General features: G+C 41.1%; 2 protein-coding genes across 5 annotated transcripts in view; both read right to left on the bottom strand.

Annotated features, from left to right (window-relative positions):
• tanc2b (tetratricopeptide repeat, ankyrin repeat and coiled-coil containing 2b) overlaps positions 1-6,865 on the bottom strand; it is a 122,671-nt gene extending 115,806 nt beyond the window's left edge. For 3 of the 4 annotated variants that reach the window (XM_056770659.1, XM_056770661.1, XM_056770664.1), the window contains exon 1: positions 6,569-6,864. The gene's annotated coding sequence lies outside the window, so the exon portion shown is untranslated. Of the gene's footprint in view, positions 1-6,568 lie in introns of all 4 variants that reach the window. The other variant, XM_056770658.1, reaches the window with a different exon arrangement.
• Positions 6,866-11,937: 5,072 nt separating this feature from the next.
• LOC130439308 (uncharacterized) lies at positions 11,938-13,654 on the bottom strand. The gene is made up of 3 exons (XM_056771862.1): positions 13,415-13,654; positions 12,860-13,176; positions 11,938-12,618 (listed from the first exon to the last, which is right to left on the bottom strand). The coding sequence occupies exons 1-3, from the start codon at positions 13,576-13,578 to the stop codon at positions 12,263-12,265; spliced, it is 837 nt and encodes a 278-aa protein (XP_056627840.1). The 5' UTR covers positions 13,579-13,654; the 3' UTR covers positions 11,938-12,262.
• Positions 13,655-14,437: the final 783 nt, after the last annotated feature.

The raw sequence follows: 14,437 nt of genomic DNA, 5'->3' as shown, positions 1-14,437 counted from the left end.
CCCCTAATATACTGTACTGTAATACTGCCTTAGACAGACAGTCCCAGACATTAAAGGTTATTAATGAAATAGATGTGTACATGCAGAATCAGAAATTGCACCTTTGTTCAATATTCTGCAGATTTGCAGATTCAAATCTTCCAAAAAAACATCTTCATTTAACCATCCCTTTCATTCCAACTTTTATGCTGTTTTTTACTGTATGTAACAAAAGGAAAACCTATATAAGTTGTTTATTTTATTATTATCCTATATTGTTCATGTTCATTTGTTTACTTATCTCCATATAACCAGAGCCGCTGAGAGAGAGTCGCAAAAACACCAGTTCACATTTTTAGAGCGTCACATGATTCATGAGCCTTCAGATAGTTCCAGGAAGTTATGTTATTTCTTTTAATTCTTTATTTCTTAAATGTTTTATGTCATGAAACACTGGGAGAACCCAACTGCAGGCAGCAGTTTTAAGGGGTTTAACAAAGACAAGATTTATTTAAACACAAAACAAAGACCCACGATGGGGTTAAAACGACAATAATGATAACTTGAGCACCACAGAACTGAAACTGGACTAAACTAAAACACACTTTACAGGAACTATAACACTACAATATACTAAGACTTAAATTGGTCTTGACCAGATAATCCTTAGGGCATACAGAGACGAAACGTCCTGCACACTTAACTGAACTTCATCCACATGAAAGAAAACAATAGAGCTGTATGCTTTTTAAGACCAGTGATAAGTGTTGCATTGTAAAGCAGGTAGGTCTACACATTTCTTGTAGATGAGACCTTAAAGTTTGAGGGAATACTGTGCCCCTCACAGCACACTTTTAAACACAATCTGACTAGGACCAAGCACACATTTTAGTTAAAATGAACAGCAAAAAACAGACAAGTGGCTTCATAAAAAAATGCAATTACCTCCATACAACCACCTCTTCTATATCTTTCTCTCTGACGGATGCAATATCACATGTCCTGTATACTGACAGATCTTTGTTCAGTTCCTTCACACTCCAGGGAAATGAAGGCATTTTTGGGGAAGAGCAGCCAGACATCAGTTTCTCCTAGATTTATATTCCAATCCCCATTGAATAATCGGTACATTTTCAATTTCACACAAATCTCACATGGTTATTAACTTTGTGCACATTGCAAAGAGACCTCTGACGGAAAGGTAAAACGCAGATTTACATAAAGAAAACTTTGTTGATTTATTTTTCATTTAATTTATTTAGTCGACCATATGGTAATAATAATAATATTGTTAAAATAAGAATTACATATACAATGACAGTAGTAAATTTTTAATTTTTTTTCATTATGGGTATTATATATGATTTATGAGTATATGCTATTCCAAAAATAATGTAACCTTACAAATCCAAACTTTTCAACCTTCATAATCCAAATAATTCCGGATGAAGAAAACTGACCAGCCAGTTTTATTAAATCCTAGACTAGACCGCAACAGCTCTCATCTGCAATAAGGTTTATAAGCAGAGAATCTTCTGAAAATCATGAAGAAGTAATAAAGTGGATAAGCAAAACCTTATGAACAGATTTCAATTCTGCTTCACATCATGTCTGTAGGTGGACAAGTGTTGATAATAAGTGTTCTGTCTGGACTGCATTAAAAACAGCATGCATTTTAAACCTGGGCAGCTTGCACCTCCACATTTGCAGTACTCAGACATCCACACACTGAAAAACTTCATCTTGTTCACATCTTGTTGACATTATACATATCCACAAAAATTTAAATATCCAATAAAATAGTTATCCTCATGTGTCACATGACTGTGATTTCACCATGCCACAGTCAAGCACTGTTATTTGACTACCAAAAACAGTAGAGCGCCTGTAAATTGGTGTCATTTAACAAGATATCATATCTGGAGATTGGAAACAGATAGTCATCCTGAGATGGTAATGACTGTGTTCACACATAAAATATGTATGAATCAGTCTTGCTACCTGGGGGAGGACTAGTTGTCCATGCGGAGGAGAGAATAACTAAACTGTTATATTAGATAGGCCCGTGCGTATTCATTATATTCATAAATGACTTTTAAGGAGATGGTACAGAGAGTCATTTCTATGATGACACATGAGGGAGGTAGCGTAGTCATAACAAAAGCATCAAAAATATGATTTATCAAGGACTGTGATACACAGTAACTATGGCATTTCTGTGCATTTGCTATGAGAAATAAATGAACCTGTTTAATGTTTAGTGTGTATTTGTTTGTAAACCATATATCAAAGTAGAATCACAAATAAAGTGTGTGTGCCCTGCGATGGGTTGGCACTCCATCCAGGGTGTATCCTGCCTTGATGCCCGATGACTCCTGAGATAGGCGCAGGCTCCCCGTGACCGAGGTAGTTCGGATAAGCGGTAGAAAATGGATGGATGGATGGATGGAATCACAAATAAGATATGGTTAATATATCTCAACTGTTTGTACTATACAGTGGTAACATTATATTGATGTTGGATCGAAAAGGAAAAAGAACCCCATAATCTCACATCATGTCCCTGCTGGATTTAGAAGGGATCTCAACAATATTTAAAACAGCCTGGACACTAAAACGTAACAACAGTAACAAAATACAAATGTATATCTGACTAAAGTTCAAATCTATATTCTCAAAAAACAACAACCCGATGTGCATTCATCCAGGCAAGTTGAAATATATACAGTATGCGTATATGGATTCAAAATGAAGCGTATGAAATGCAGGCAGCATATATAATCCTGGCAATATTGGGTGGTGGCATTTTCTTCTCTCGCTCAGAGACTCTGCGAGGAAATCTCCAAGGAACCGATTATTAACTCACTGAATAATGTTAAGAAATATTCACAAAGTTTATCCATTGGTAAAAGGCATGAAACTGACTCTAAGAGAAAAGGACATTTCTATTTCGAATATGAATCATAATTCCCTTTCCATCCATTCCTGCTATTTTTTATTTAAAGTATTCGTCAATCAAGAGTTATTTATACATGAAAAACAGATTAGGACCCTCTTTCAAGGGATAGTTCACCCAAAAATGAAATTTCTGTCACATGGGCATTTTCTAGCCACGTTTGCTTCTGTTTTTGTGCACAAATCCAGCTTGTCATAGACAACTGCGTAAATTGCCTCACCCCTCGATATTGTCGTGTATCGGCGATCCACAGGCTGGCGATAGAACGATCTGACTAAAGAGAATATCGCCCAACACTATCCCGGACCTCAACAAAAATGATTTGTGTTTTTAAGATAAACGGAATTGCTGGGGTTGTCAAACGACTTAAGGTTGAGTTGTTTATGACAGAATTTAAATTTTTCGTTGGAGTAACCCTTTAATAAATTGAATTTTTTTTTTTTATTAAAGCTCCAGTGTTTGAAATTTAGCGGCATCTAGCAGTGAGGTTGCAAATTGCAACTAATGGCTCACTCCACCGCTTGCCCCGCCCTTTGGAAGCACTATGGTGGCCGTCACGTTTCTGCATCTTAACCGAAATAGATATGTTTTTACGGAACGCAATATATAGAGCAGTTTGTCCATTTAGTAAGTTGTTAACGCAATGCTCTTACCACTGAGCTACAGTAAAGCTGCAGGAAAGCATCTAACGGTGAGGTTGTGAATTGCAGCTGACGGCTCATTCCTCCGCTCCCCCGTCCTTTTCGAAGCACTATGGTGGCTGACTCAGAGTAAATGTTTTTCCATTTAGGCCTTGAAATAACATGGCCAATTCTAAGCAAGGGCTTCTGCCGTGTATGTAGATAGAAAGAGCTGATAAAAACATAACGCTTCATTATGCAAGGTACACTTTTGAAGCCTTGTTCTGTAAATTATATTGCATTCCTGTCAATAGATTAGGGATGCACCGAAAGGTAAATTCTTGGCCGAAGCTGAATAAAAATTAAACCCTTGGCAGAAGGCAGAATACCGAACACCAAAGATGTATTTTCGTATTTCTTCTATTTATTTAGCCAATTTCTTTACTAATGCATCTTCTCACATTTAACTATACAAAAAGATGAGGCATACAAAGTGAGCCAGTCTTTTACCATGCATGCGTGCAAACATATAATCCCAGGGGATAGCACATACCTATGTATTTATCTATATGATAATGCAATGTAAATTGCTTTTGGATAAATGTAAATATTTCCCTTTAAAGATGAGGTAACACACGCAGTTCCTGCCAATCTCATATTAATCTTGAGTACCTATGCAGTAGTATTGCATACTTCATATCTACAGAGAGTATTTAGTTTGATCAAATTTATAAAAGACAGATACAGCTGTACGATCATTTCTGTATAAAGACATGGAGGCATGGTGGAACTACAGCATGAGCACACAATAGACAATACATCATCGCATTAATCTTCTATACATTTTTGTTGTTTACATTATGCAAGTAGACACCGATTGCAAAGAAGAGCACAGCAGAGTCAGCAGAGTGATGCGGCATTGATGGGTGTGCTCGTTCTTACTCTGGCTGGTTGACGCGTGGGCATGCTCTTTCTCTCATGCTCATGCGTGGGCGTGCTCTTTCGCTCGCTGGATGATGCAGGGACGTGCTTTAATGGGAGATTTGTCTAGGGACTAAGAACCCTTGTTACGAAACCGGAAAAAAATATATAGTATATAGTTTTAATCACACTGTATTATTTTGTTTATTGTTCTTTAATAGTAACTTTTTTAATAGGTAAATATAATTTGTCACACTATGTGCAGTGTGAGCACCAAACCGAATCTCCAGGTGCTCTATTAAGAACCTGACAGAAAAACGTATGTGCACCCCTGCTTATAAAGCAGAATAAAGAATAAAGCAGACCTTGTTTTAAACCAAGAGTAAAAGTCACATCAGAAAGAAAGTATGTGGAAACGCTGGAGAATAATCATTGTAACTCATCATTCGAGGAACTTCACTTCAGTCATTGAGACTTACACCCTTATTAAGGCCTGAAGCGAAGGCAGGTAAAATTAAACAAAAAACCTTTTTCAAATCTTTTGAAACATTCTGCAATAAACACATGATTTTTTTCTCTCATGAACTGAACATTACCACACATTTGTGTTCACTGTTTGGGTGTTTATTGAACATTCACCCAGAGGCAATGACTCAACAGAAGCCCATGGGACAGAAGCCCACCTCTGACGCTACTTTCAGAAGATTCGGACCATTTTTGCTCTTAAAACATGTAGGTAGAGAATGAACCAATATGAGGAGGAGTGAATGAAGCGAATAGAATATCCTGATGCGCTTAAGCCTTATTCATTGCGTGTCTGTAAATTGCTCTTCCTTAGTGTGTGAATGTACAGTATATGTCTGTGCCATGCAAAGGACTGGCAATCTACCCAGGGTATCTTGCATGGCCCATAAGATCCACCCATCCCGCAACATTTACATTACATTTACGCATTTAGCAGACACTTTTATCCAAAGCAATTTACATGGCAATATCCTGTACATTTGTTTCTAAGTATGTGCAATCCCCAGGGATCGAACCAATGACCTTGGTGTTATTAGTTCCATGCTCTTACCACTGAGCTATAGGAAAGCAGGATAAGTAGGTTTGGAAATGGATGGATTTACATTTAAGCGGTTGTATACATGATTTACACTTTTTCATCAGTATGCATGTACCATGGTATTTGAACCCACAACCATTGAATTTCTAACGCAATGCTCTAACAGCTAAGCTACAGGATAATGTCATATTCTAATATTTGGATACTTACAGTGCTTTATATTTTGACCATTTTTATAAAAGAAGCTAAAATACAAAGTCACTATGGCCCAGTTTCACAGACAAGGCTTGGCTAAAGCCAGGACTATGCCTCAGTGGAATTAAGATATTTAAATTGCTTTTATAAAAATGCCTCATTAAAAAAACATTACTGATGTGCATTTTGAGACAAAGCAATGGCAATGGTATATTTATAGGTATGTCAGTGCACGATATTGTCAGTTAAGACTTTCATTTTAGTCTGGGATAGTCTTAAACCTGGTCTGTGAAACTGGGCATAAAAGTCTCAAACGCAGCAAAGATCTCATAAATGCGTGGTTGAAGGGTTTAAAAACACTGCTTCTGGTGTATATAACTTCTACCAGAATGAGATGCATTTACAAGCTTTACTAACTGTGCTTAAAAAAACAGGTCAACAGGCATTTAAAGTATATTATTCTATTGGTTAGACATGAGCTTCATTCCATGGTTTAACAGTTAACCTCATTTCTAAAAGGTCAAAAATAGGCTACAACACAAAGCACCAACTTTACTACAAATAATAGCATATGGCAACAGTACCAAATATAATCATTAAGACAATAAATCAACAATAAAGTTGTTCTCACAGTCTGTTGGAAAGATCTCGGTTTCTTATGGTTAACGTCAGTATGCCTTTAGAAACTATATGGTTACCGATGCCCTTTTCGCAGACAAGCCTCTAAAATTCGGTTAACTGACAGATTTCTATTTTCCTCCTTGTGTCGCTGTGGCAACACATAATGATTATGACTTATTACACCACATTCGCATCAAATGTTAAGAGACATACCTTGTTTATGTTTTACTTTCCGTCCCACCTTCGCTCACCGGCTTCCATGTAACCTGCGTGAGATGCGTCGTTCCCTCGACTGTTTCATTACACCCCTCCGCCAGCCTCGACGGATCCCTTCCGCAGACACTTGGAGCAAAATTTTGGCCGGTGTCTCCGCTCTATATCTCAAAAACGCCCGTGTTTTTTTGTAACATGGCACGGAGGGCCAGTTGAGGATTAAATCAAAACGATACGCTTCCCTTGCATTAAAGCTGCAACGTAAATACGATGCAATCGCGTTATTACAAAATCCAGATACGCTGCGCAGAGGCGCACAACCTCTGCCTTGACCAGCTGTAATGTCATGTTTTATTCATAACCGGGAGGAGGGACTCGACCGAGCCGCTCGTTATCATGCAAGAGAGGGGCGCAAGGTCGACGTCAATCAAAATATCATTTATGACCCTAGAAACTCTGGGGAGGGAGATCATACGCTCTAAAAATGGGCTGAAACAACTTGGCATTTTTGAGGCATAGATTGCAAAGCTCAGATCAAACTTAACGTCAGTAGATCTCTCAACTTTAATGCACCACTGCCCTTTACCACCCATTACAAAAATAAACATGATAACAGGAGTAAACATTTCATTTGCAGAAAAACTAGATTCTTACTGGGAGTGAGAGCATAATAGCCAACTCTTCACCTGCTTAATGTCCTGTTTACATCTGGAAACGGTTTAATTTATATCTATAGGCTACTTTGTGTAGTAGAGTATATTTATTGTGTATGTTTTTGCATTTTCCCCTATCTGAAGCACACGCTCAAGACTTTCTCACCACTGCACATTGTTTTTAACTTCTGACATTCAAGTGTACGTGTAGCCTATGTGGAAAGAGCACGTTATTTACAAAGTCTGGACGACTGGAAATTTGAAAGACATTATCCGTCAAATCTATTGTTAACTTTGATTATAAAATACATTATTCATTGAATCCATCTGTTCTTGCTGTCCCCTTTGTGGCAGAAATTGTTCCCCTCGTTAAATACTGCTTTCGTTTTCACCCTGGTTGTCTTGGGATTCAAAATTAAATCCTCACAGTGTTGTGAAGCACATGAGTTAATGAGGTAATTGGCAATGACCATATCTGTGAATGTTCTGAGTAATGTATCAGTCAATCAAACATTTTATCTCTACATATGAATACATGAGATATTATCCTTGATTGTGATTGCTGAGATGCAACTGATGAAAGAATGTTATTATCCTACGAGTTATCTTGACCGTACAAAAATATTCCTTAAAATGAAATAAATGTGAGTAATTATTAATAACATATGAGATTATATTTACAGAACTTGCAGCAGCTGCAAATTGCAAATGCCCTGCATGGTTGCAGCTGCTTAACAAAAAATGTTTGTTTATTATTATCAGTTATGATATATTAACAATTAACATGCGTTGTAGCTTAATCACTTTTGTAATACTGTTAAAAGTAGGCAAGGAAGGAGGCGAGAACCAGATAACATTTAACAACTTTAATTAAATAAGCAAACAATACAAAACAAAAGTAAAGTGCCGTCTGCCCCCTCACGGTCGACTGCCAGGCACACAAAAAAATAAAACCAAACAAAAAATCCCGGCCTAGTCCTCTCTCGTCGTTCACTACTGTCGCTCCTCCTTTTGTCTCCTCCGATCACCTCCGTGAGAGATGCGGGACCGGTGGAACGAGCAGCTGACACTCATTATCACTCACGTCACCGGGCCCGCGTTGTTCCCTCACGACTCTCGTCCCGCCTTGGTCGTCTATGAAGAGAGGGTCGGATGGGGATTTTGCCTGTGATCTCCTGAAATGTAGGTAGGCAAGGAGGGTTTGGTAAGGCTGGATGGGTGATTGAAGGTTGAATATAAAAAAAGAAATGGCCTCTTTTGGATTGATTTGTCTTACTTTGCTTGATGTGGAAAGAGATTGTTTCTGCATCAAGCACTGCTAAGTCCGAGATGGCGGGGTGGACTGTAGGGTTGAAGCTGGATGTAGTGGTCATTTCAGAGCATCCGAGAAATCCAAAAAAGGCCAGAGTGAACATGGCATCAAGTGTGCAGGCGGTGTGCATGGAGTCGTAACCTCTTCGGAGGGTAGAATTGCATTTGGTCAATACATCCAAAGTTATAGGTTGTCTGGCGGGTTGAGCTCTTTGTATTTCTTTGATGAGCATGGAGGCTTGAGGACTGGCTATAGCTGGGCAGGTTGAGTTAAAAATGAGTTTGTGGAAAAATTCCATTCCGCTTAGGTACCCTCTAATTAAGCTGGCTTGCAGGTTTTTGTTGATATTCAGGAAGGATATGAATGAAGTGATGGTAACCAGAGAGAACTCGGGAAAAGACATGTTGTATGTTTGGTGGAATGACTTAAAACTCCTCCACGCGGTTAGGTACGACTGAAGGGTCCTGAGTGAGATGGCTTTGATGATAGAATTGAACGAAGAGTCTAGGAGAGTTCTTAGCGGGTGATTTACGGGAATATCAGTTCCGAATAAGGAGGTACAGGTGTTGGTAGGGGGTCCGCGTCTGGTGCCAGCCGCCTGAATCTCTGGAAGGCAAAACGGGAGAGAGAGTCGGCTATTTGGTTGGGTTAGTGCCGATGCGAACATCAAGCGCCGATGTTGAACTTCCTGCATGGTTCGCGGCTTGATGCCTGCCGGCGATCAGAATCGGGGCAGAGGTGGGTTGGCGGGATAGGATGGGAAGCGTGGGACAGAGCCTGTGGATTTAATGTGAGGTGAGTCCGGGCGCGGGGGGGAGGATGAGTGAACCAAAGGTCAAGAAGTCGTGCTGCGAGTGACGGATCTGAAATATTCTTGCAACCGAGGAAAACTCGGTTGTGAAGCTCCGTGTGCAGTGCCCCCCAGTAAGGACACTGGTTCCACTGAGCTAAGCGGATGGCACATTTGGCAGAAAATAGACGATGAAAGGTGTAGAAATGGGTTCCCCGTAAGAGAGCGCGAGCTCCGCGACCTTGGCAAGGTAGTCGCTGAGGCCGCGCCTCCTATGAGGGAATGCCGTGCTGATTACCTGAAGGTAGCTTGAAAAGTCAACGGTGAATTCTGGAAATGTTAAGGTGCGTGAAGAGTGGGGATAAAAGAGAGAAGAGGTCTACGTCCGCACCTGCCAGTATCTGCGACCTGATGCTTGCTGTCACGGGAGGCGGCTTCAGGGCTGGAGCATTGGGCGGGACAGGCATCGCTGCTGCCGATGACATTGAGAAGGAGGGACGAGCCTGAGGGAGAGACATGAGAGTGGGAATAGCAGTCGCTGGGGCTGTTTGCGGGGCCAGTCTCAAGCTACTGTCGTTGCCTGGGCCAGAGACCAGAGGGAAGGTGGGGAAGTCGTGAGCCTGAGCCTGCGTTGCCAGTGGAGGCAGCCTCGCACTGGAGTTTGACGGCGGGGCAGCGGGCCATTGACTTGGAAAGGGATTGGAGGAGGAGATCGCGAGGATATGTGGGTGAGCTGGGGCCGCTTGCGGAGCCATGCTCGTGCTGCTGGGGTGGCTCGATGTGTGGCGGGCTTGAATGGTGCCTGGGGATGCTGCCTGCTGGAGCTCTGCTGAGTGGGGAAGAGACTGCAGGTGGGCGAATCTGGCGTCCGGGGCGCGGCCCAAGCTTGCAGAGGGACCGGAGGCCCCTTCTTGTTGGTGTCTGATGCGGCCGTAGATATGGGGAATCACGGACTTGCCTCGGCTCTCCTGGTGCCCTCATCAGAGTGACAGTTAGCGCAGTCAGGGAATCCGGCTGGAGGGAGAAGTACAAACCGTACAGTTCGGCCTTGTTCATCCTCCCCGAAAAGTGGACGTCTGCTTTAATTAGCGCTTGCCGTAATCCTATAACCGTCCACATCTCGATAGGCGGGACGGAGGGGAGGATGGACGCATAGGAGGAAGCTGGGGACGTCGATGCCTGCCTGGAAGGCGGTGGTGACTGTGTGCCACTGCATCTCGGGGTAGTAGAAGTGGCGCGGGAATGCCGACGGCCTCTTGGAGCAGCCGCGGGTTTATCTGATGTATCCCGGCGTGCGCTGCTGTGCTGGCTGTCGCTTGGGGACGCCAAAGGACCCGGATCGTCGACAGAGTTGTCAATTGGGGTTGTTTGGTTCTCTGACATCGCTGCAATTTGGATATACCAATGCTTGAGACTGAAGAGAGAGTGAAGGTAAGACGTCTTGACTACTTATAGAGACTCTCTCTCTCTTTTGAACTGATACTGTAGGTCGATTGCTGTGATTGCTGAAAGCCGACCAGCCGAGTTGATTATCTGCTCCTGCTCCTCCCGAACTTAGTTAATAAACATCATATGTACGACATCTTGTGGTGCCATCCCAAAAAGGTAAAAAAACTCTCTTGTGTTCCTTCCCTGGACCGGTTCCACTTATGTGGAAGGATCTGCCTTCTGCAACAAGGTCTGCAGATTCTGTAGCCATATTTAAGAATCGGCTGAAAATGCATCTCTTCCGTCAACACCTGACTGATCAGTTCTGACTTCTATTTCTTTTCTACTATTTCAAAAAAAAAAACTTCCAAATTAGCTCTGTATACTGTGGTAGGCTATATAAGACCAGTTTTTCTTTTATTGCACTTATGCTTTTTGTCGTCCTTTTGTTGTCCCAATTGATTCCATTGTTTACCCCATCTGGATAAAAGCGTCCGCTAAATGAATGTAAATTTAATATGCCTTAGGACCAACCAAATCAAATTTTATCTTTCAAAACCATTGCTATAAAACTACCGTTTTCTACATCACAAAACATGCAACCAGTCTTGTCAACACATGTGACCCCATCAGAGGTGGGTAGAGTAGCCAAAAATTGTACTCAAGTAAAAGTACTGTTACTTCAGAATAATATGACTCAAGTAAAAGTAAAAAGTAGTCATCCAAATAATTACTTGAGTAAGAGTAAAAAAGTGCTTGGTTAAAAAACTACTCAAGTACTGAGTAACTGTTGAGTAACGTCTGATTTATTTTTTAACAAGCATTCAATCAGACGGACAAAAATACAAAATAATAATGTTTAAGCAAATTATAGTTCATCAAATCAATAAAATAAATTAAAATAAATTAATTAATTACAAAATAGCTTAAATTAAAATAATCCAGGTAAATTCAAGTACTTAAAAAATAAATTAAATAAAATAATAAAAAATAAATAAACACAAATTTCCAAACCTTTATACTTTTTTACCAGGCTTTGAAGACAGAACTAGAACAAGGCAGCCCATAAACTCTCATAAACTGTGTGTGTGTGTGTGTGAGTGAGTGAGTGAGTGAGAGAGAGAGAGAGAGAGAGAGAGAGAGAGAGAGAGAGTGTGTGTGTGTGTGTGTGACAAAACATGCAGAAACAAACAACTTCACAACAACTTCTTTTGAGTGAACTTAAATTGTTAAAGTGTGTGTTAGAGAGAGCGTGTGTGTTAGAGAGAGCGTGTGTGTGAGAGAGAGAGAGAGAGAGAGTGTGTGTGTGTTTTTGTGTGTGTGTGACAAAACATGCAGAAACAAACAACTTCACAACAACTTTTTTTGAGTGAACTTAAATTGTTAAAGTGTGTGAGTGTGTGAGTGAGTGAGAGAGAGCGTGTGTGTGTGTGAGAGAGCATGTGTGTGAGAGAGAGTGTGTGTGTGTGTTTGTGACAAAACATGCAGAAACAAACAACTTCACAAAAGAATTACTCGGTGATGTCACTATTAAGCTTCAACAGTAGTTGGCTCTCAAGGTTCTTGCTGTGAAGCTGTGATCGTTTAGCAGTGAACAGGAGTCCTGCATGACTGAAAAGTCTCTCACAGGCTGCAGATGCAGGAAGACCTGTGTTGAGTTTGAGTGACAGCTTCTTGATGTGAGGAAAGGAGTGGAGTAGATCCATACCTGCAGGGGACATACATGAAAGGTACCTCTCCAGCTCTCCTACTTGTGATTTTCCCAACTCCATGGATGCAAAGAAGTCGTCTTCATCAGAGAGGCTGCTGTTTGTGCTGGTGATATCATCCAAGTCGGTGTCGAGGTGATTTCTGATGTAATCAAGGCCTATGGCAAGAGAAATCGTTTTTCAAAATAATTAGGTCTGCACATTATTCTTACCCTTCTACTGTATAGGCTGTCAAGCTGCTGGTGTTTGACATTAAAAGCTACCTGAGTTTCTAACTATATTGTCACCCTGTGGTTTGTCACTGACACACTATAATCTTAAATGACAGTAACATTATACAGATATATAAAGGTCAATGTCTACTGGTTCACATTTGAATTGATAAACAAGTATATTTACCAGCATCTAAGATGTTCTCCTCTGTGGTCCAGGATGTTCTGAATCTTGGTAGGAGTATTGCTGCTGCAATCAGCTCAGGCTCTTTCATGACGTCTCCAAAACGTTTCTGGATCCCTTGCTGCAGGGTGTGAACAAGAGATGTACACATTTTACAAGATGACTCCAACCTCTTCAGCTTGTCCCGCAACTGGTAAAGTGTTGGCAGCAGGAGGCCCATATGCGCAGATGATTCCCCTTGGAGGATATTAAGGGCCATGGCAACAGGCTTCATCACAGCAGCATACTCGACCAAAAACCCCATTTCAGCTGGATTGAACCTATAAAAGATGTAACAATAAAAAGATTACTTATAGCTATTTCTGGTACAATGTCCTTATTATGCATTGTACATGTTAAATACACAAATAAGTAAAAATACAATAAATTACATTAATTCAAGTCATACACAATTGTTACACCACCATGCAAAGAAAACTTGCTTGGCTTTCCCCCATTAATCAGCAAGGCTTTTTTTTATTATTCTTTAAAAACAAAATATAAAGCTCGTCAACTTACATCTTTATCTTTAATGCTGTGCAAACATTGCGAATTGCTTGTTCTCCTTGCTCTCGGTGAATGCGCACAATCCTTTCTACAGCGAGGAACAGGGAGCTCCAGCGTGTCTGATTCGGTCGGAGAAACTGCAGCTTGCATTCTCGTTCCACTGTTTCATGAGCCATGGTTGACCTGCTGGTTTTATTCCATAGAGCATGACATTTTGCAAAAGCAGACCGAGAGAGCTTCTTGTAGGTTTCGTTTGCAGCTCCTCCTGCAGCAGTGGCATCAACTGTGGATATAAGATTGAGGAGATGGCATGCACACTTTTGGTGCCTTGGAAGTTGGTACTCAAGGCCTGTGTTGTCATCCAGAATAGCAGACACATCTTGATACTCCACCTCTGACTCACTCTGATCTTCTGTTGCATCATCAAGGGTGGAGTCACTTTCCTCTTGCTCATTGGTGGCTTCCTCCTCTATCTCCTCACCATATAATCGAAAGGCCTTTAGGAAATTTGAGCCACTGTCTGTTGTCGTCCTGGTCACTTTTTCCCTGATGTGGTACTCTGAATGTATTTCCTCTAATGCAGCAGCAAGGACGTCAAACGTGTGCGAGCCTTTGAGCCTTCTACAAGCTAACGCAGCGGAGTGCCTCTCCAGTGAGGTGTTATCTATCCAATGACAGGTGACACCTAAGTAGCTACGTTGTCTGGCAGACCAGCAGTCTGTTGTGGTAGCAACATAGTTCACCGCACTCAGTTTTTTGATGAGTATGCTCTTCTTGTGTTTTGCAGCTTCTTGTATTCTTGTGCATAATGTTTTCCTTGTCATTACTGTATGAGGTTGCAAGGTTTCTATCAAAGTCTTGAAGGATGGTTTCTCAACCACAGAAAATGGTTGGTTGGCCTCACATACAAAATTTAGCACCATCTTGTCAAGCGTTGCTTGTGTTACCCGCCCTGGGGCAGAGAAGGCTGTGATTTTTGCATTTTTCACAGAAGTATCACTGGAAGAGGACTTGCGCTTTCTGTGGTTCTCTATA

This window comes from Triplophysa dalaica, chromosome 17 (assembly GCF_015846415.1).
Source record: "Triplophysa dalaica isolate WHDGS20190420 chromosome 17, ASM1584641v1, whole genome shotgun sequence".
Lineage (NCBI taxonomy): Eukaryota > Metazoa > Chordata > Actinopteri > Cypriniformes > Nemacheilidae > Triplophysa > Triplophysa dalaica.
Note: the sequence above shows the minus strand (reverse complement) of the source record. Positions and strands in the feature narration are given on the sequence as shown.